Source organism: Schistocerca nitens, chromosome 8, assembly GCF_023898315.1.
Source record: "Schistocerca nitens isolate TAMUIC-IGC-003100 chromosome 8, iqSchNite1.1, whole genome shotgun sequence".
Taxonomy (NCBI): Eukaryota; Metazoa; Arthropoda; class Insecta; order Orthoptera; family Acrididae; genus Schistocerca; species Schistocerca nitens.
In genome coordinates, this window is record NC_064621.1 from 558,590,233 (window position 1) to 558,612,043 (window position 21,811).

Sequence of the window (21,811 nt, forward strand, 5' to 3'; positions counted from 1 at the left end):
AATCTCCTTCACTAACTGCCCTTGTCATGTCCGGTTACTCTCATGTTTGTACATGTCACTCAGACTTCAATCACAAACTGACCTGCATCTCTCTCACCACAAAACTTACTTCATCTTAATCCCATGACTCCATCTGACACCTACAAACACACCTTCCCTGATAGAGAAGAATATTACAGAAGATAGATTCAGCTCAGAATGATTAGGAGAGGAAGACTGGCAATACAAAAAGAAAATGAAATAGCACTGCCAGTAACTCAAGCACCTGGTGTTCGTCAAACACCTAGCATTGCATAAGTTGCAATGCCCTCTGAGGCCTCCAAGCTTAACTCACATCTACCTCAGGACTAATGTATCTTTTTAAATCAATAATATTTGTTAAACCCAATGGTTTGCCCGACTTCCAGTACACTAATCTATATGCATTTGGGTGTGGTTTTTCAGTAATTCTAAATGGGCCCATATATTCATCAGTGAACTTTTTTGTTTCTGCTGTAATCTTTTTTGATTTCTCCCTTGTTTTAACTAATACAAATTCTCCAATTTGGAAACTTGTCGGTGGAGCCTTAGCATCATGGCGTCTTTTACGTTCCAATGCTTTTTTCTAAATGTTTTTTCTAGCAATTTTTTCTTTTACTCTCAGTGCCACGTCTCCAATAACTGGAAACTCTACCAAGTCAAACAGCAAATTGTCTGGTCTTGCCCCCCCCCCCCCCACACACACACACATCATTTCACATGGAGTGAACCCTGTGGCCTCATGCTTTTTATTATTGATGACATTCTCAAAATATTCTATATACTGTGCCCATGCCAAATGTTTTCTATGACAATAAGTACGACATAACCTTTTCAACTCCTTCTTAATTCTTCCACACATATTTCCTTGCAGAAAATACGCTGAAATCTTTATGTGCTCAAAGTTCCTGCTTTCTAAACTTTCCTTAAGTTTGTTGGAGACAAACTGCGGACCACTGTCAGACAAGATAGCTTTTGGAACTCCTACCACCACAAAATAGTCTTTCTGCAAACAATTAACTAGCACTTTTGCATTAGCCTTCTTAATTGGGTATAGTTTCACAAATTTTGTGAACCCATCCACCAACACAAAAACGTATTCACAACCCCCTCGAGACACAGGCAAAGGACCGAACAAATCACAGCCTACCAGGTCTAATTTATTCTGGGATCTCAACACTATACATGTCTCCTTGAACTATTTTGTTATTAGCTCTCACTTTTTAACATCTGTCACACATTTCAACCCTTGCTTTTACTCGTCTCCACATATTATTAAAAATCACAGTTTCACTGAGCTTAGTTACACATTTTCTGGCCCCATAATGCCCAAACTTCTTGTGAATAAAGTCAATTAATAAATTCACATGTTGATCAGGAAAACAAACCTTCCATTGACTATCAGTATTTTTTCTCCGACGGAATAAAACCCCTTGATGCATCTTATAATATTCGGCAACTTTAGGATAAGCTGAATTACTTAAATAACTATTTACTATTTTCAAATTGTCATCTTGGTTCTGTTCCCTTCTTAATTCGTTACACACTTTTTTCAATTGTCCCTCCTTCTCAATCTTCATCACGGTTGCAAATACATGAACCCCTTCTTTGTCTGTCAACATATTTCCATTAGCCTCATTATCATCTACCCCCCTGTGTAATGCATAAGCCACCACATTCTCAGATCCTTTTATGTACTTAATTTCCAGATCGTATTGTTGCAAGTATAGAGACCACCTAGTTAGCCTGGGGTGTTTTAATTTGCACGTCTGCAGATATGTCAACGGCCTATGGTCACTGTATACAAATACTTTGTCCCAACAGGCATTGTTTAAATTTTTCTAATCCAAAAATAATCGCTAATGCCTCTTGTTCTGAAACGCAATAATTTTTTTCAGACTGTTATGATGATCTGCTCGCAAATGCTATGGTTTTATGAACCTCGTTTTCTCCTTCTTCACACACTTGAAACAGCTCTACTGCAATCCCGTATCCACACGCATCTGCCATTAAGCAAAAAGGTTTGGAAAAATCAGGATGATGAAGTATTTGGCTTTCACATAAGGCTTTCTTTAGTTCCTCAAATGCAATTTGACATTCATTGGTCCATTTGTATGGTACATCTTTTCTCAACAAATTTCTTAAACAGGTTGCATTAAATAATTGCCCTGGTACAAAGCGCCTGTAAAATCCAAATAATCCAAACATCCCTTTTAAACTCTTTCTGCTATTCGGAGCTTTGTATCCCATAATAGCCTTCAATTTTTCTGTATCCGGCATTATTCATTTCCCACTAATGATTTGACCAAAAAAATTTAATTCTTTCTTAGCAAAATGTAAGTCCCCCCCCCCCCCCCCCAATCCCCCTTTTTCAATAGCATCCAAAACTTTATTTAACAAAACACAATGTTCCTCCCATGTGGCAGTTGAAATTAATACATCATCTACATAGATTTATTTGCTGAAGTAGTTCATCCCCCAACACTTGTGACATGGCTCTGACAAAGGCACACACTCTTATATTTAAACTAAAGGGTACCACCTTATATTGATAACATCTGCCTTCCAACAAAAAAGCAGTATATTTTCTGGATTCCCTGGCCAGCAGCAGATTCCAATAACCAGAGGTCACGTCCATAGATGTAAAATAATTAGATCCCTCAAATTTTTGCAGTAACTCATCAATGTTTTCTGGCCGGTCAGTTTCTGGTAACACAACTTTATGCAAAGCTCTAGCATCCAGCACTAGTCTTACAGACCCATCCTTCTTCGTAACCATGATGACCAGATTATTATATACACTTGCAGCCGTTTCAACAATCCCCCATCTAATCATATCCTGTATAAGGTCCCTAACAGCTTCCCTGTGTCTTTCAGCGATAGGTATAGGTTTATTTGAAAAAAAAAAAAAAGGAGTATCATCTTTTACATTTAAGTAGCAGTCATACCCCTTAACTAAGCCAGGTTTATCAGAAAAAACATTCTTATGATCTAGTAACACTTATCTTAACCGGTCCCTTTGATCCTCCTCTAAATCTGGCACCTCTTTCACTTTTTGTTCTATTTTTTCTTGTACCACCCTCATTTCCTCAGGGTCCACCCCATCATCATCTCCATATTCATTGTAGTCCCCCAAATCTTCTGTCCTTCTACAATACCTAACTGGTATACTGGCTACTTCGAAAAAATGGCACAACCTCATCTTTCCCATTCATTTCAAAACTTATCATGCTTTCTTTAAAATTTAATCTCGCTTTGTAATGGTTAAAGAAATCTACACCAATCAACATTTTTATACACAGATCAGGAATTGTAAGGAAGTCATGGAATACTTCCACCCCATTTATTTTCACTGGCAACAGAACTTCATGTCTAACAGGTTTTTTCACTTTTCCAGTAGCTACAATAATCTGTACCCCCATTACTGGCATAATTGCGAGATCATTCCTTTTTTGCAATGATTCTAACCAACCGTTACTCACAGCACATAAATCACTACCTGTATCTGCTAAACACTGTACCTCTTCATCACACACCTGCAGACTAATTACTGGTTGACTCAGTACTTTCCTTTCCTTGCTAGTATCAGCACCCTCCTCCAACAAGTCGTTCACAACCTCTCTTCTGTCGAAACCTTGCCTGTTTCAGGAAATTACACAGATTTTTGCAGAATCACCTTCACCACTTTTCTCCCCCATACTAAGTACTCTATCCACTAGTGACAACTCAAAACTTCCTTCTGGCACTTTGCCATTCTCCATTATAGCCTCTCTCTCTTCCCTTTCTCCACTATTAACTGTTCGACCCCCATTTTGGTCACCATCCTCCTGCTTCTCCCTAATAGCCTCACAAATGTCGTCATTTATAGACGCTAATATTTCCTCCACACTGGCATCACTAATTTCCTGTAATTCTGCGGCGTCTTTACTTTCTCCTTCCTCACAACATGACTCGACTTCAACTTGGTTGCTAACCACTTTCTTGCAATCGGATCCTGTCACATCTTCCACTAATACACCATCCCTCTCGTCTGCAATACATTGCTTATCTAGTTTATGTCTATCCAAAAAATCCTCTAAACCTCAATGAAACGTAAAGATTTTTACGTAGCTCATTTCATCTGTTGCTACCACCTTCTTCTGTATCTCCCTTACAGTCCCTGTCTGGTTACTATTAACACATACAAAATGATTTGCTAGTGGGCTCAAACTACTACTTCCTGTCTGGTAAATGCTACCCCTTTCACAGACGGCATTTAGTTTGACGGATTCTGTAATTCGGTATCATTTCTTACGTTTACCTCTCTCTGCTGTTGCTTTTGCGCAACATCATTCTCTCGCACTGGAGAATACGATCAATAATCGTGCACCTGCTCCCCATTACTTTGTCTATCATTTGCAGGATAGCGCCACCTCCTGGCACCTCTGCCCCTACCATTTCCACGGTACACGCGAAGTCTGTTAATGTTTACGTTATGTCGTGGTCCTGCATCATTTGGTGGTCTGACATTACGATTTGCATGTTCCTCCTCATGCAATAACTTCTCAACCCTCTTCAAATGACTAATGAACTTATGTACGTCATCCCTCGGCGCGGCAATAAGTTTGTTCCGCCAGTGCATAGGCAGTTTACCTTCCAAACCCATAACAATTTGCTCTGGCTCGATTTTGTTGTTTAAGTATGACAAATTTGTCATCCACTTTAACGTGAACTTTTTTACGCTTTCCCTTCTGGGATTAAACTTTTCCCCAGCCCAGAAGCTATTTAATAACTCCATCTGTTTTTGCTCACCCGAATATTCTTTCAAAAATGCCTCTTTAAATTTATGCAAAGTATCGTACTGTTCAGTAGCAATAGCCCCCCCCCCAAGTTCTGGCCTCTCCTAAGCATTTTGACGTAATAAAACCTTCTTTCTTTCTTTCTTTCTTTCTCTCTCTCTCTCCTTTTTTTTTTTTTTTGGTCTGACCACAAGCTAGGTAACACACCTTCAAAAGTCTGTTAATGTTTACGTTATGTCGTGGTCCTGTTGGAGCAAAACGTAAAAACTGTCTGTTAGTGATATATGAAATTTCAGATGATTCTACCACAAAACTACACCCACTACTGTTAACTCCATGTTTGAGGTTAGTTTCAACTTGGCATAGTCTACTGTCGTGCTCATCCAACCTACTTTCCACCTCTTCTACTTGGTTAGTTAGCTGAAGAACATTTTTATCAGCACTTGTTCAGACACAGTTTTTACTTCATTCATACCTTTGTCAGATTCAGAACTGATTTTACTGGCTAACACGTTGTGATCAGTTTCACATACAGATTCTACAGCCGCCATTTTAACCTATACTTTTTGTGTACCTTCTTTAATTTCATCTACTCTTTGTTTGTTTCCAGTAGCAACTCTTTTCAAAGCCTCTGTTAATTCACCTTTTACAACGCTGACACATCTTTTGCAGTTATTCTCAACTTGAGAAATTTTGTTATCTACTTTATTTTCTAATGACCTCTATTCAATTTCCCACCATTCTTTTAAAACAGCAGTCTGCTTTTCAAGTTTTTCATTAAACCCAATATTAAGTTTACTAATTTTTTCATTAAAACCACTGTCAAGTTTACTAATTTTTTCAGTAAAACCACTGTCAAGTTTACTAATTTTTTCAGTAAAACCACTGTCAAGTTTTTCGAGTTTACTATTAATTTTTTCAGCCACATTAGTTTGTCCTTGTATCGAGCCCATTAAAGCTGCAAACATTTCCTGCATACTTCCAAGTTCCATTTTTGCCATCACTGTTTCTTGTTTACCTTGTTCCACCAGAACTATACCAAATTTGGTATCCACATTTAACCCGTCTGACACCTTTGATTCAGTAACATTACCAACACTATCATCACACAACTGATCGTTACTGAGTTCATGCTTAATGGCACTTTTGGGTTTAACATTATCCCCACTGGTTACATTAACAGACATAATTGAAGCAGACTCAATTCCACTGTCCATAAATGACATAGAAATATCATCAAAAACATCCCCTTTTATTTTGACATCTACTCCTTCTCTCTGTTCAGGTGTGCTAGTGTGTGAAGCACTCACACTGAATGAAAGTTCTTCCTCCTTCACCGTATTCACAAAATATTTATCACTTGCCATGTTTCTCAGTCTTTCAGCACACACACACACACAACAGATGTAACAAAGTTGACTTATCTCTTGTCGAATGCTGCAGCCTCGGTGTTTTGAAACTGTGAGTCCGATCCCCTGCGGCTGCTGTAACAGTTTCCGGGCCCCCGCTCGTCGTGTAGGCTGGCCACGCTGCCCCGTTGTACTGCTTGCTGCCACCGCTAAGATGCCATCTGCTGATTCGCTGCGCTCCCGTCGCTACTGCAGCTGTTGCGGATCATCTGCTTTCTTGCAGCTCCAGCAACTCGAAATGGGTTCCGTTCAAACTTCTGCTAGTAACGGTTCACTAAATTCTTTCACTAACGTTCACTGTTCGTTCCATCAAATTCTTTCTCTTGACCGTAGATTCAAACTACTACGGCTTTAGTGTTTTCCGGAACAGATGCACGACGTGCGGCGGCGCGGTTTCTTCCGTCCCTTTACGACGAACCTGCACCTACCTGTGACTATTGTCTCAGCATATCATCAGTAGGGAAGCCGAGCGAAACCTACTGTACTTTGATGTGAACCAGACTGCAATTAAAGTTGCTAATCTATGTTTCGGCAGCAAGTTTTCACACGAAATGAAAGGTTGGAAATTTTGTCCTTAATTAATATATTCTGAAACTTATGTGAACAAGTATCACTGCCGAGCCCATGCTAGTCTTAACACAGTCATTCACAATTCCTTTCACTCACGTTAGCAAGTTTATGGTGTTGCATTTCCCGAAAATGTAATAGCTACAAAAATACGGATTGTTTTTGATTGAGAATGCTCACCAAATATTAAGTCTGTCGGTACCTAATGCAGTCACAGTTTTTAGCCGCCGAACTGCTCAATATGCCACACACAATTTATGTCTTTTCTCGTCACAAAATTCACTTAACAATTCTGAAATTTCTACACACCAATCGGAATAATTATGCCATCACTTTACCACACTTTTGATGTATGAAACACTGCTAGATCCGGGAACTTATCATTTCCATCGGAACTACTACTACACACGTCCGAACTGCTTCATGGCTACGCTCCAACTCCTCTCTAGAATACTCTAAGTCTTCTCTACCAGCAGAGAAAGGCGCGTGAAGAATACTGCTTTACCATTGGTCAGTTTACTCAACAGCCAATAGCAAAACAAAATTCTCCCGCGTCAGTCCGTGCTTTTCGTCAATAACCAATCGCAAAATAATAAACCTAACGACTGCACTTTTTACTGACATAATTATCTAATATGCTGAAGTTTTGTTTATGCATAAAGTTATTTACTATTGTTATTTATACCTGAATTAACTTTCCCTTTACCATAAACTTACTTTACAAATCTATTCTACAAAAATCCCCTTTGTCCACATCCATACTTCTTCGAAGTGTTCCCACACTAAACCCCACTACATAACTCGTTAAACAATTATCTTAATGTTAACCCTAAACCACACTCACGCATCATTCATACTGCTAAAACACATTTATAACATTTTACATACATAAAAAGCCATAATAACACTTTATGAAAGTACTAGAACTGTTTATGAAAAATATTCTATTACTTTAGTGCACTCTAGTGGACACAATCGAAACTAAATCAGTCCCCTATCCAATATTGTCCTATATTGGCTGATACATAAACTACGTCCGCGTCCAGTCTCGCATCACCATCTCTCACTATCCAGCTCTGAGACACATCTCCCACTTCACCGCCTCCAAGGCAGGATTGGTATACGGCGCTACGCCTCAAAACACACACACACACACACACACACACACACACACACACACACACACACGACTATCTGGCCTATTGTGGTGGGTGGTCAAGCCGGTTATAAAAAAATGGATAGGTCACACTTCTATAAATTCTCTCTTGTGACTCCAGCTGTACCATTGTAAACACCATTTTTAATACCAAAACCCTATTTTATCGTTATTTTCTGACTTCTTATGTATTACATGCTAGTTATAACTGTTTGTCATGTACATGCTGTGCCCAAAAAAATTATTACACAAAACATAAACTCATATGCATTGTAAAGCATGAATGTGTGATTACACGCATGTGAAAATCCTGGCCTAATAAAAATATATGAAACTTACAGATTTGAGGTTTTATAAAAAAGTCTTTGATAGATGACTGTTTTCCTCCTGTAGCCCTCTTCTGTGCTGCAGTATCCCTCTGCTTACACAAACAGATGATATCATCTGGCATTGCTTCCTCCTGCTCACAAACCTACTGCAGTATTACCTCAGTTGTCTTGAATCCTTCTGAATGTGGGTTGAAATTTCTCCTGTCATCTATAAATTTGCGTCTCCCTCTTCTGAGACTTCCCCATGCATCACCATTTTCACAATATCATTGTCAGTTAGTTCATCAACTTCATTATTTGCCATCCATTTTGTGACACCCTCTGTATCGACATCCTGACAGCCCGGTACATTTTTGGGCAATGAAACAATATCATTGTTTCCATCTTTGACTTCAGTTTAACACTTGGATTCAAAATTAAAGTATCCACTTTCATGGTGTAAAAGAATTTTCCAAGACCTTACAACTGATATGTTTAGAATCTTTTCCCATGCTTCAGCCAGCCACCCGAAGGTATCTCGCAAGTTAGTCCTCTTGAGAATGACTACGCAGTCTTCATTATCATCATTCACTGCTATCAACAAACTGAGAAGATGGTGGTCATATTTCTTCTTTAGCATTTCAAGGATCCCCTGGTCCATTGGCTGACAAAGAACAGTCACATTTGGTGGTAAAAGTAATGCTTTGTGAGTTCATCACTGGCAGTACGTGAAGGTGCATTATCAAGAAGCAGCAGAGCTTTCTTCTATAAATTGTCTTTCAGATATTTCTCTATAGCTAATAAGAATTCATTTTGGAACCAGATTTTAACGTTTTCTGAATTTGTCGATGCTTTCTTTTGATGAGTTTAATGCAAGGGAAGTGATTCCTGATTTTCAGGTTTTTGAAACCATCGTACAATATGCGTTAGATGAGTATGTGCCAAGCAAGATCGTAAGAGATGGAAAAGAGCCACCGTGGTACAACAACCCAGTTAGAAAACTGCTGCGGAAGCAAAGGGAACTTCACAGCAAACATAAACATAGCCAAAGCCTTGCAGACAAACAAAAATATGCGAAGCGAAATGTAGTGTGAGGAGGACTATGCGAGAGGCGTTCAATGAATTCGAAAGTAAAGTTCTATGTACTGACTTGTCAAAACATCCTAAGAAATTTTTGTCTTGTGTCAAAGCAGTAGGTGGATCAAAACAAAATGTCCAGACACTCTGTGACCAAAATGGTACTGAAACAGAGGATGACAGACTAAAGGCCGAAATACTAAATGTGTTTCACAGAGGAAGACTGCACTGTTGTTCCTTCTCTAGATTGTCGCACAGATGACAAAATGGTAGATATCGAAATAGACGACAGAGGGATGGAGAAACAATTAAAATTGCTCAAAAGAGGAAAGGCTGCTGGACCTGATGGGATACCAGTTCGATTTTACACAGAGTACGCGAAGGAACGTGCCCCCCTTCTTGCAGCGGTGTACCGTAGGTCTCTAGAAGAGCGTAGCATTCCAAAGGATTGGAAAAGGGTACACGTCATCCCCGTTTTCAAGAAGGGATGTCAAACAGATGTGCAGAACTATAGACCTATATCTCTAACGTCTATCAGTTGTAGAATTTTGGAACACATATTATGTTTGAGTATAATGACTTTTCTGGAGACTAGAAATCTACTCTGTAGGAATCAGCATGGGTTTCAAAAAAGACGATCGTGTGAAACCCATCTAGCGCTATTCGTCCACGAGACTCAGAGGGCCATAGACACGGGTTCCCAGGTAGATGCCGTGTTTCTTGACTTCCACAAGGCGTTCGATACAGTTCCCCACAGTCGTTTAATGAACAAAGTAAGAGCATATGGACTATCAGACCAATTTTGTGATAGGATTGAAAAGTTCCTAGATAGCAGAACGCAGCATGTCATTCTCAATGGCGAGAAGTCTTCCGAAGTAAGAGTGATTTCAGGTGGGCCACGGGAGAGTGTCGTAGGACCCTTGCTATTCACAATATACATAAATGACCTTGTGGATGACATCGGAAGTTCACTGAGGATTTTTGCGGATGATGCTGTGGTATATCGAGAGGTTGTAACAATGGAAAATTGTACTGAAATGCAGGAGGATCTGCAGCGAATTGACGCATGGTGCCGGGAATGGCAATTAAATCTCAATGTAGACAAGTGTAATGTGCTGCGAATACATAGAAAGAAAGATCCCTTATCATTTAGCTACAATATAGCAGGTCAGCAACTGGAAGCAGTTAATTTCATAAATTATCTGGGAGTACCCATTAGGAGTGATTTAAAATGGAATGATCATATAAAGTTGATCGTCGGTAAAGCAGATGCCAGACTGAGATTCATTGGAAGAATCCTAAGGAAATGCAATCCGAAAACAAAGGAAGTAGGTTACAGTGTGCTTGTTCGCCCACTGCTTGAATACTGCTCAGCAGTGCGGGATCCGTACCAGATAGGATTGATAGAAGAGATAGAGAAGATCCAATGGAGAGCAGCGCGCTTCATTACAGGATCATTTAGTAATCGCGAAAGCGTTACGGAGATGATAGATAAACTCCAGTAGAAGACTTTGCAGGAGAGACGCTCAGTAGCTCGGTACGGGCTTTTGTTAAAGTTTCGAGAACATACCTTCACCGAGGAGTCAAACAGTATATTGGTCCCTCCTACGTATATCTCGCAAAGAGACCATGAGGATAAAATCAGAGAGATTAGAGCCCACACAGAGGCATACTGACAATCCTTGTTTCCACGAACAATAAGCGAGACTGGAATAGAGGTACTCAAGGTACCCTCCGTCACACACCGTCAGGTGGCTTGCGGAGTATGGATGTAGATGTAGGCTTCCATGATCTCGCTTGCAATGAAAGTCTAGGTTTGAAGTTGCCATTTGCATTATTGCAAGGCAGTACATATGGTAACTTGTACTCTACTTTTCTCGTATACACGTGGCACAGCTTACTGTTTTGAACAAAGCTTTTCTGTAGGGAGCATCTTGTAATTTAAACCACTCACATCACAATTGTATTACGGTTCACAAAAAATTCCCTCCTCATCAATTAAGTTTGAAAGAAAGTCTTTAAACATTGGCACAGCCTCTTTATCAGCAGATAAAACCTCTCCAGTAATGGCAATCAAGTGAATATCAGATCGTTTTTTCCACTGATCCAACTATCCATCACTCGCAGTAAGTTCTAAATCTTCTGTTTCTATTTGCCACAGAAATTACAGTGCTTTTTCCTGCAACATCAGCTCAGTAAATGGACAAACGTTTTCCTCCTAAATGTTCATGTCACAAAAATTGAATTGAATTGAATTTTATTTGATCCTGTAGGATTACATTGTGTACAGTAAATGTACCTGTAATATAGGACATGTCAAAGTAGTAACATTCATTATCACTTATTTTTCTACCCCTTTAGCTTACATTTTTACATAATTGATAATGAATAACAATATATACAAGTTTAATGGCATAAGTATTCTGCAACATTGTAAAACTCTTTTTCAATGAGATACACTATCTTGCAGGTTATTAGGCAGGCTTCTTAGTAGTCTGATACCAGAGTACTGGGGTCCATTTTCTAGCATTGCCACTCGGTGGGGTGTGCTCCGTACTTCATTCTTCCTTCTTGTATTGTGCATGTGTACACTAGCATTTGTAATCCAGTCATCACTACCTTTTGTGATGTACATTATTGTTTTGTATATATACAACGATGAAAATGTTAAGGTACCTAACTTCTTGAAACAGCTTCTGCATGTTTCAGAGGTCTTTCTTCTTAAAATGGTCCTAATTGCTCTTGTTTGTTTGAGTTTCCCCACACAGTCACTCCATACTGTAGTATGGTTCGAAAAGTCCATGATACACTGTACACAGAATACTGTGATAGCTGCATTATTAAGAATATGACAGAGCTCAGTTTCTTACAGACATTATTAATATGTTTTTTTTCCATTTCAGTTCATTGTCCACAAGAATACCTAAGAATGTAGCAGATTCTACTTCTTCCAGCCTTGTTCCATCAGCCTTTAAATCCATGTCTACAGCCTTCTCCTTGTTTTTAAACACTGCATACACATGTAGGAGAGTACACGTTGAATCAATGTTGAAGTCTCCACATATAATAAGGTTTCTCTTCATATTTATTCTCAATGAGCTAGCAATTTTTTTCAGAAAGATGCTAATATTGTCACATGGTGATCTGTACACGCAAAAGACTCGAAAATCCTCTGTCACTATACCAGTAACTTAGAGGTCTTTTTCTGTAGCTATGGGCAATGTAGCAGCTTCACTGTTTACATTCTTTGTGCTGTATGTCACCACCTTCCATTTATATTTATCTTCCAGTATTTGGCTTACTGAGTTTACCGAGACATCAACGGGAACAGTTGAAATGATGTTGTTTTTAAAGTCCGATCGTTCACTCGTATTTTCGCGATCTTCTTGGTTTCCCGTTTGACGGTTTTTGCACACACAGGACTTCTTTTCTTGTATTAATGTATCGTTTTCTTTCTTGATGGTCGAAAGTTCGGTTTTCAATGGCTAGTGTCACTTTATAGTAGGCCTAACTTTATAATTTCATTTTTTGTATCAACTGCACTTACAAGATTGGCCGTTTCGTCACGTAAACAACCGTGACATGTCCACGGAAAATCATCGCTGATGAATTTTAGATTTACTTTCACACACTTTTCGTGTAAGCAGTAGTTGCATTTGTTACACAGAATACCCTTCATCACACGCTTTTCACATTCTCCACACAAAGAACTGTTCATTTTTTGCCTTTTTAACGAGAGAGAAGCGTCACTACACTTTCCTATCGGCACCATCTCAAACTTCCTCAACTTCAAACCATGGATAATCCAGAATGGAATTTAACAATATTACAAAAAGGGTAGTTGCTACTAACCATATAGCGGAGATGCTGAGTTGCAGATAGGCACAACAAAAGACTGTCACAAAATGAAGTTTCCGCCGACAATGCCTTTGTTGAACACACACACACACACACACACACACCCACAGGTCACACATAGATGACCACAGCTTCCAGCAGCTGAAGCCAGACTATGGGCTGCAGTGCATGAAGGGAGAGGAAATTGGATGGCGGTAAGGAGGAGGCTGGGACAGGGAGGGGGAGGGATAGCAGGGTAGGGGTGGGCGACTGTAAAGTACTGCTAGGGGGAGCATACAGGGTCGAGGTGGAGAGAGGGTAGGGCAGCTAGGTGCAGTCAGGAGGTTATATGGAGGGCGGAGGATAGAGGGTGGGTAGTGGAAAAGGTAAGAAGTAAAGAACTGGGTGTGTTGATGGAATAGAGGGCTGTGTCGTGCTGAAATAGGAACAGGAAATGGACTAGATGGGTGGTAAGGACAATGACCAGTGAAGATTGAGAGGTCAGGAGGGTTACGGAATGTGCAATAAATTGCAGGGAGAGTTCCCACTTGTGCAATTCAGAAAAGGAAGGATTCAGATGGCACAGGCTGTGAAGCAGTCATTGAAATGAAAAATGTCATGTTGGGCAGCGCATTTAGCAACAGGGTGGCCCAGTTGTTTCTTGACCACAGCTTAGCAGTGGCCATTCATGCGGCTCTGTGGCTGGACAGCGGGACTTTGGGAAAAAAATGGAAATGATCATATGGCGTCAGTGGCCAGGAGTTCACAGGTGGCAAGTGGGACTTTGGGAGGTGGTGGGTGACTGGAAAGATCAAGTATGGGAGATCTGTTTTTATACAAAGTTGGGAGGATAATTATGGTCCGTAAAGGCCTCATTTAGACCCTCGGTATATTTCGAAAGGGGACTGCTCGACACTGAAGATGCGATGGCCAAGGGTGGCTAGATTGTATGGAAGGAACTTCTCGGTGTGGAATGGGTGGCAGCTGTTGAAGTAGAGGAATTGTTGGTGGTGGTAGGTTTGATATGGACAGAGATACTGATGTAGCCATCTTTGAGGTGGAGGTCAAAATTGGGGAAGGTGGCTTGTTGGATTGAGTAAGACCAGATGAGTGCCCACCCGGTTAGCTGTGCGGTCTAACGCACTGCTTTGCATGTGGGAAGGTGTGCCAGTTCCTAGCACTAATCTGAATGGCAGATTAGTGTCGAGGTCCAGTGTGCCAGCCAGTCTGTAGATGGTTTCTAAGGCGGTTTTCCATCTGCCCCGGCGAATGTGGGCTGGTTCCCCTTATTCTGCCTCACTTACAATATTTTGATATTGAAAAAAAGACGTGCTAAGATATCTCAATAATTTTATTTTTACATGAAAGCCTGTACCTTAATCTACGCACTGACACCATTACAGTCTGATTCTTCCTTGTTTATGTTGTGAACTGAGTGTTTAAGATGCCTCCGATAATCGAGAGTCCCGCCGACTGTGAAGTATGGGCTGTTATAAGATTTCCTAGTGCTAAAGGCCTAAAAGCGGTCGATATTCATCGTGAGATCTGTGCAATTTATGGAGAAAACATTATGAGTGATGGAATGGTAAGAAAGTGGGTGAGAGCATTTAAAGATGGCCGCACAAATGTGCATGATGAACAACGGAGTGGGTGTCCTTCAGTTGTTAATGAAAGTTTGGTGCAGGAAGTGCACAATAAGGTGAGAGAAAACAGAAGCTTCACGATTTCCTCCTTGCGGGATGACTTTCCTAATGTTTCTTGTAGTGTTTTGTATGGCATTGTGACCGAGCACTTGAATTACCGAAAATTGTGCGCACGTTGGGTACCGAAAATGTTGACAGATGTGCACAAAACCAAATGTTTAGACAGTGCATTGACTTTCTTTGAGCGGTACCACAACGACGGTGATGATTTCTTAAGCCAAATTGTTACGGGCCATGAAACATGGGTGGCCTAAGTCGCACCAGAATCAAAGCAACAGTCCATGGAAGTTGAGCAACGGCATCGTTTTGTTGCAAGACAATGCGCATCAGCATGTGGCGAATCAGACCAAAGATCTCATCACATCTTTTCGATGGGAAACTCTAGATCATCCTCCGTACAGTCTCGATCTTGCACCAAATGACTACCATCTGTTCCTGCACTTGAAGAAACACCTGGGCAGTCAGCATCTTCAAGACGATGACGAAGTCAAAGCAGTGGTGATGCAGTGGTTAACAAGTCAGGCAGCAGTCTTCTATGATGAGGGTATTCAAAAACTGGTACAACGTTATGACAAGTGCCTCAATATTGACGGAAATTCTGTAGAAAAGCAGATTAAGGTACAGGCTTTCATGTAAAAATAAAATTATTGAGATATCTTCGCACGTCTCTCTTTAATTTCAAAATGGTACTTACTTAAAAAACACGCCTCATATGTCGACAATTGCTGCGCAAACACTGTCTCCACATATGCACACACCATAATTACTCTACCACGCAAACATTTAAGGTTACACTCGTCTGGATTTGGCGTGGGGTGAGTGGACTGCTGTAGCCTGTTGTGGGGTTGTGAACCACTGAGAGTGTCATGGCGGGGACAAAGCCTCTGTCGTTTCTAGGTCCCCAGTTCAATACAATACAATACAAGACCAGGTGAAGCAAATCGGAGAGAAGGTGTTGAGGTTCTGGGTGTATGTGGATAGGGTGTCGTCACTCTTGATCCAGATCACGAAGATGTCGTCAGTGAATCTGAACCAGGTGAGTGGTTTAGGATTCTGGGTGTTTAAGGAGGATTCCTGTAAATGGCCCATGAATAGGGTGGTGCCATGCTTGTGCCCATAGGCATACCCCAGATTTGTTTGTAGGTAATGCCTTCAAAGGAATGTAAATGTGGGTGAGCGTAGTTGCTCATGGCAAGTAGGAAGGAGGTTGTTGGTTTGGAATCTGTCGGGCATTGGGAAAGGTTGTGTTCAATAGTGGTAAGGCCATGGGCATTAGGGATGTTAGTGTAGAGGTAGGTAGCATCAATAGTGATGAGCAGGGCACCGTATGGTAAAGGAACAGGAACCATGGAGAGTTGGTGGGGGAAATGTTGGTCTCTTTTAGGTAGGAGGGTAGATTGCGGGTATTAGGCTGAAGGTGTTGGTCTATGAGACCAGAGATTTTCTCAGTGGGGACACAGAACTGGCTACAATGGGGAATTGTGGGTGGTTGACTTTAGGAAGCATGTAGAAGGTAGGAATGCAGGGAGTTGTAGGGGTGAGGAGAGAGACGGACTCTGGGGAGAGGTTCAGGGATTGGCCTAAGAGACTGTAGATACTGCTGAATTTCTGGAATGGGGCCACTGTGGCAGGGTTTGTAGGTGGGCGAATCTGACAGCTGGTGGAGTCCTTCTGCCAGGTAGTATTTGCAGTTCAAAATAACAGTGATGGAGGCTTTATCAGCAGGTAGTATTATAACGTTGGGATCAGTCTTCAATTCAATGACTCCTTCAGAGCCTGTGCCATCTGGATCCTTGCCACCAATACTGGCTTTTCTGAATTCTGCAATGTATCCTATGTTCCCATAACCCTCCTGGTCTCTCAGTCTTCTTTAGTCATTGTCCTTACACAGCTAGTCCGTTCCCTGTTCCCATTTCAGCACTAGAATACCCTCTATTCCACCAACATACCCAGCTCTTTACTTATCTCCTTTTCCACTACCCCTCTCCTCCCTGCTATCCATCTAACCATCTGAGTGCACCAAGCTGCCCTACCCTCTCTCAACATCGCCCCTGCACGCTCCCACTAGCAGCACTTTACCATCCTCCACCCCTACGCTGATATCCCTTCCCCTCCCCACTGCAGCCTTCTCATTACCCCCTTCCAATTGTCTCTCTCATCATGTGCTGCTGCTCTTAGTCTGGCTTCAACTACCAGAGACTGTATGTGTGAGATGCATTTGTGTGTGTGTGTGTGTTTTTTTTCGACAAAGACCTTGTTGGGTGAAAGCTCATTTTGTGACAAGTCTTGTTGTGCCTATCTGCAACTCAGCATCTTTGCTGTATGCTCAGTAGCTTTCTCAGCTTCTTTATGTTTACCTTTCAGCAATGTCTTCCTTGCTTTTATTCCACTTCCACTAGCCTGGGAAGCACGCCACTTTTCAGTTTCTGCTCAATTTTTCTTCCAGTCTCCAGCAGAACCTTTTACAACCCTAACTCCGAAGCAATAGTTTTGGCTGCTACTCCGGAATCCAGTCACATTACAGCACGTAGTTTCTGGTCCATAGTCAATACAAGTTTTTCTTTATGAGCCACTTTGGACTCTTTAATTAAAACACAAAGGACTGCACAAAATAATTATTTATCAATGCACACACTTTTGACATCTGATATGTGACTAAAGAAACAAAGAACGCAGGGTTGCCAGCAGAGCTCCTCTCAGCGTGTCTTCATCAGTGTTTGTGATCAGTGGAAGGGAGCTTCTAAGTATCATTTGTTGAAGAGTGGTTACGGTAACTTATTCAGTATTAACAATAAGGTATAGTTGTGATTCCAGATTTGGTAGAAGCAAAAGAGATGTATAAAAGATTTTGAAAGTCCACACAGCATTGTAGCTGGTGCCTGCTTGCTAAAGCTTTGGAAAAGTACAGTACATAAAATAAACTAATTCTCATTTTATCACAGTGAAGTATTATCATGGTATTAATTAAGCAAGCCGGGTAGGACAAAGGCAGGATAGACCCTAGCTGGGTAGTTGAGAGTCTTCTGTACATATATGAATTTTCCCCAGGTAGCAGTTTTAGCTTTAGACAAAAAAAGTTTTCTATTTTGGATACTGGGACAGCTACACTAATATGTTTCTCTTCAGAGTGCTGTTTCCAGAGTTTTTAATCGTGATTATTGCACTATGCCCATGGAAATAACAGTCACATTGTACATAGTTTATGTCCAGCTTCTGCTGCTTTGTTTTGTGGCATTCCTTTTTGTCAGCAGCACATGTACAGCTCAGTACTGTTGATACACTCTATAATACAATGCTGGAAAGTTGTAGTTGGCATACATTCAACGGAATAACTAGAGGTAACCACTCACTTTGTTGCTGAGCTGTAGACAGGCACCTAAATAAAATTGAATTCATAGCTAATCTCTTAGAAAATGTAATTCCATGGAGCTACATAATTTCTTGGAGGTAACAGGTGTGTATGTGTTGTGTGTGTGAAGACTGGACATTGTCCAAACGCTTAGTCAACATACAGATACAGTCTTGTTTATGTGACTTATTTACCATTCAGTGCTTTAGCTATACTGTGTAGTGAGTGACAATATTTACTCCTTCCATTGTTTGATGCAGTCTTTGCATGGCTTATACTGCATAACCAAGACACAAGTTTCTACTTTAGAATTGCAATAATTCACGTGGTCTAACTTGATTTCCATTTCCTACTAGATTAACTGTGTTATTTGCATCCTTTGACATTGAATTAACTTCCACAGATATATAAGTTTAGCACATAGGTCTGACGGTAATTATACTGATTTTTAAAAGGATAATTTAATGTATGATTCCTTTCTTTCTACAGTGTGAATGGCAAGAGGTATTTTGAATGCCAGCCAAAGTATGGAGGATTTGTGAAACCAGTACATGTTACAGTCGGAGACTTCCCAGAGGAAAATTATGATCTGGATGAAGAACTGTAATATATTGGAAACATTCTATTAATGGTGGGATTGCTTGAAACAAGGCTGAAGCACAGTGCACATTTAAAGACACTGTTGTAAATATTTTTTTACATTAATGAGCTGTTTTGTTAATTTTGGTTGCTTCCTTTAACTAATCACACTTAATTTAATATTCATGTGCCTAACAAATGACATATTTGTGCACAACACAACATGTGATATTAAAAATAATCGGAACATTCCACTTACTATCTCTGGATTGCTGTTCATTTGCAGCCAGGCTAAGACTTGCAAGAAAAGACATTGAGACTGCTAAATTCATGTGCTGCCTGATACTTTTCATTTGTAAAATGCACATTTATTGGTTAATACAGAAAAAAAACTCAACTGTGTTTTCAATTTCTTGTGATGCAGTATTTGAATAATTCATTTTTGATCACAGGGATTGCTGTATGAAGGATTCAAAGGTATAGTGGCAGTGACAACTGAGAGATAAACTTACAATTGCTTTGCTGTGTAACAGTAGAATAATGCAGTAACTGAAGATATTGTTCACTGAAATTCATATTATTATCACAATAACCATCATTTTAAAATAAGAAAAGAGCTTCAATGCCACAGGCCATTCATTACTGGTGCCATCATTGATACTATTGTCATTGTCATTATATATTTATTTATTTGTTTACATGTCAAGTTCTGTAGGACCAAATTGAGGAACAAATCTCCGAGGTCATGGAATGTGTCAGTACATGAAATTACAACATAAAAGTAATAACAGATAAAAATACAATGTTTATGAACCTGAAAAAAGTCAATCTATAAGTTTAAGTAAACACCATCAACAATACAACAAGAATCAGCTAAATTTTTCAAGGAATGTCTCAGCAGAATAGAAGGAGTGAGCCATGAGGAAACTCTTCAGTTTTGATTTGAAAGTGCTTGGATTACTGCTGAGATTTTTTAATTCAAGTGCTAGCTTATGAAAATGGATGCAGCAGTATACTGATGAACACCTTTCTGCACAAAAGTTAAAGGAAGTCTGATCCACAGGTTTGATTTGTGCCGAGTATTAACTGAGTGAAAGCTGCTTATATATATAATAGAAGGAAACGTTCCACGTGGTAAAAAATATATCTAAAAACAAAGGTGATGTGACTTACCAAACGAAAGTGCTGGCACGTCGATAGACACACAAACATACACATAAAATTCAAGCTTGGATGTGTGGATGGATATGTGTGTGTGTGCGAGTGTATACCCGTCCTTTTTTCTCCCTAAGGTAAGTCTTTCCGCTCCCGGGACTGGAATGACTCCTTACCCTCTCCCTTAAAACCCACATCCTTTCGTCTTTCCCTCTCCTTCCCTCTTTCCTGATGAGGCAACAGTTTGTTGCGAAAGCTTGAATTTTGTGTGTATGTTTGTGTTTGTTTGTGTGTCTATCGACCTGCCAGCGCTTTTGTTCGGTAAGTCACATCATCTTTGTTTTTATATATATACAGGATTATTACAAATGATTGAAGCGATTTCACAGCTCTACAATATCTTTATTATTTGAGATATTTTCACAATGCTTTGCACACACATACAAAACTCACAAAGTTTTTTTAGGCATTCACAAATGTTCGATATGTGCCCCTTTAGTGATTCGGCAGACATCAAGCCGATAATGAAGTTCCTGCCACACTCGGCGCAGCATGTCCCCATCAATGAGTTCGAAAGCATCGTTGATGCGAGCTCGCAGTTTTGGCACGTTTCTTGGTAGAGGAGGTTTAAACACTGAATCTTTCACATAACCCCACAGAAAGAAATCGCATGGGGTTAAGTCGGGAGAGCATGGAGGCCATGACATGAATTGCTGATCAGATAACCCGGACGGTGTAACACTGTGCCAAGATGTGCTGGCCATGCACCAAGGCATGTTTAGCCACAGGGTGATCCTCATTATCTGGATACTTCCCACTAACACCAATCTGTCAGAACTCCGGAGATGGGAACTTGCCCTTCAGTATATCCTCTCTTCTTGTTATCCGCCAGGCCTCAACCTCCGCTAATTTCAAGTTGCCGCCGCTCATACCTCACCTGTCTTTCAACAACATCTTTGCCTCTGTACTTCCGCCTCGACTGACATCTCTGCCCAAACTCTTTGCCTTTACAAATGTCTGCTTGTGTCTGTGTATGTGTGGATGGATATGTGTGTGTGTGCGAGTGTATACCTGTCCTTTTTTCCCCCTAAGGTAAGTCTTTCCGCTCCCGGGATTGGAATGACTCCTTACCCTCTCCCTTAAAACCCACATCCTTTCGTCTTTCCCTCTCCTTCCCTCTTTCCTGATGAAGCAACCGTTTGTTGCGAAAGCTTGAATTTTGTGTGTATGTTTGTGTTTGTTTGTGTGTCTATCAACCTGCCAGCGCTTTCGTTTGGTAAGTCACAAGAGAGAGAGAGAGAGAGAGAGAGAGAGAGAGAGGCCAATGTCAGAATACCCAGACTAGTGAAACAGGGGTCGACAAGAGATTCGGGAACTTACACCATTTATTGCCCGAACCGCCCGTTTCTGAGTCAAAAATATCCTTTTAGAATGGGAAGAGTTATCCCAAAATACACTCCTGGAAATGGAAAAAGAACACATTGACACCGTTGTGTCAGACCCACCATACTTGCTCCGGACACTGCGAGAGGGCTGTACAAGCAATGATCACACGCACGGCACAGCGGACACACCAGGAACCGCGGTGTTGGCCGTCGAATGGCGCTAGCTGCGCAGCATTTGTGCACCGCCGCCGTCAGTGTCAGCCAGTTTGCCGTGGCATACGGAGCTCCATCGCAGTCTTTAACACTGGTAGCATGCCGCGACAGCGTGGACGTGAACCGTATGTGCGGTTGACGGACTTTGAGCGAGGGCGTATAGTGGGCATGCGGGAGGCCGGGTGGACGTACCGCCGAATTGCTCAACACGTGGGGCGTGAGGTCTCCACAGTACATCGATGTTGTCGCCAGTGGTCAGCGGAAGGTGCACGTGCCC

The 21,811-nt window shown here is 40.9% G+C and overlaps 1 protein-coding gene across 1 annotated transcript in view; it reads left to right on the forward strand.

Annotated features, from left to right (window-relative positions):
• Positions 1-19,178, forward strand: part of LOC126198451 (tubulin-folding cofactor B) — a 72,611-nt gene extending 53,433 nt beyond the window's left edge. The window contains exon 6 of the mRNA XM_049934779.1: positions 18,692-19,178. Coding sequence (XP_049790736.1) covers positions 18,692-18,809 — 118 coding nt within the window. The 3' untranslated portion in view covers positions 18,810-19,178. The remainder of the gene's footprint in view (positions 1-18,691) is intronic.
• Positions 19,179-21,811: the final 2,633 nt, after the last annotated feature.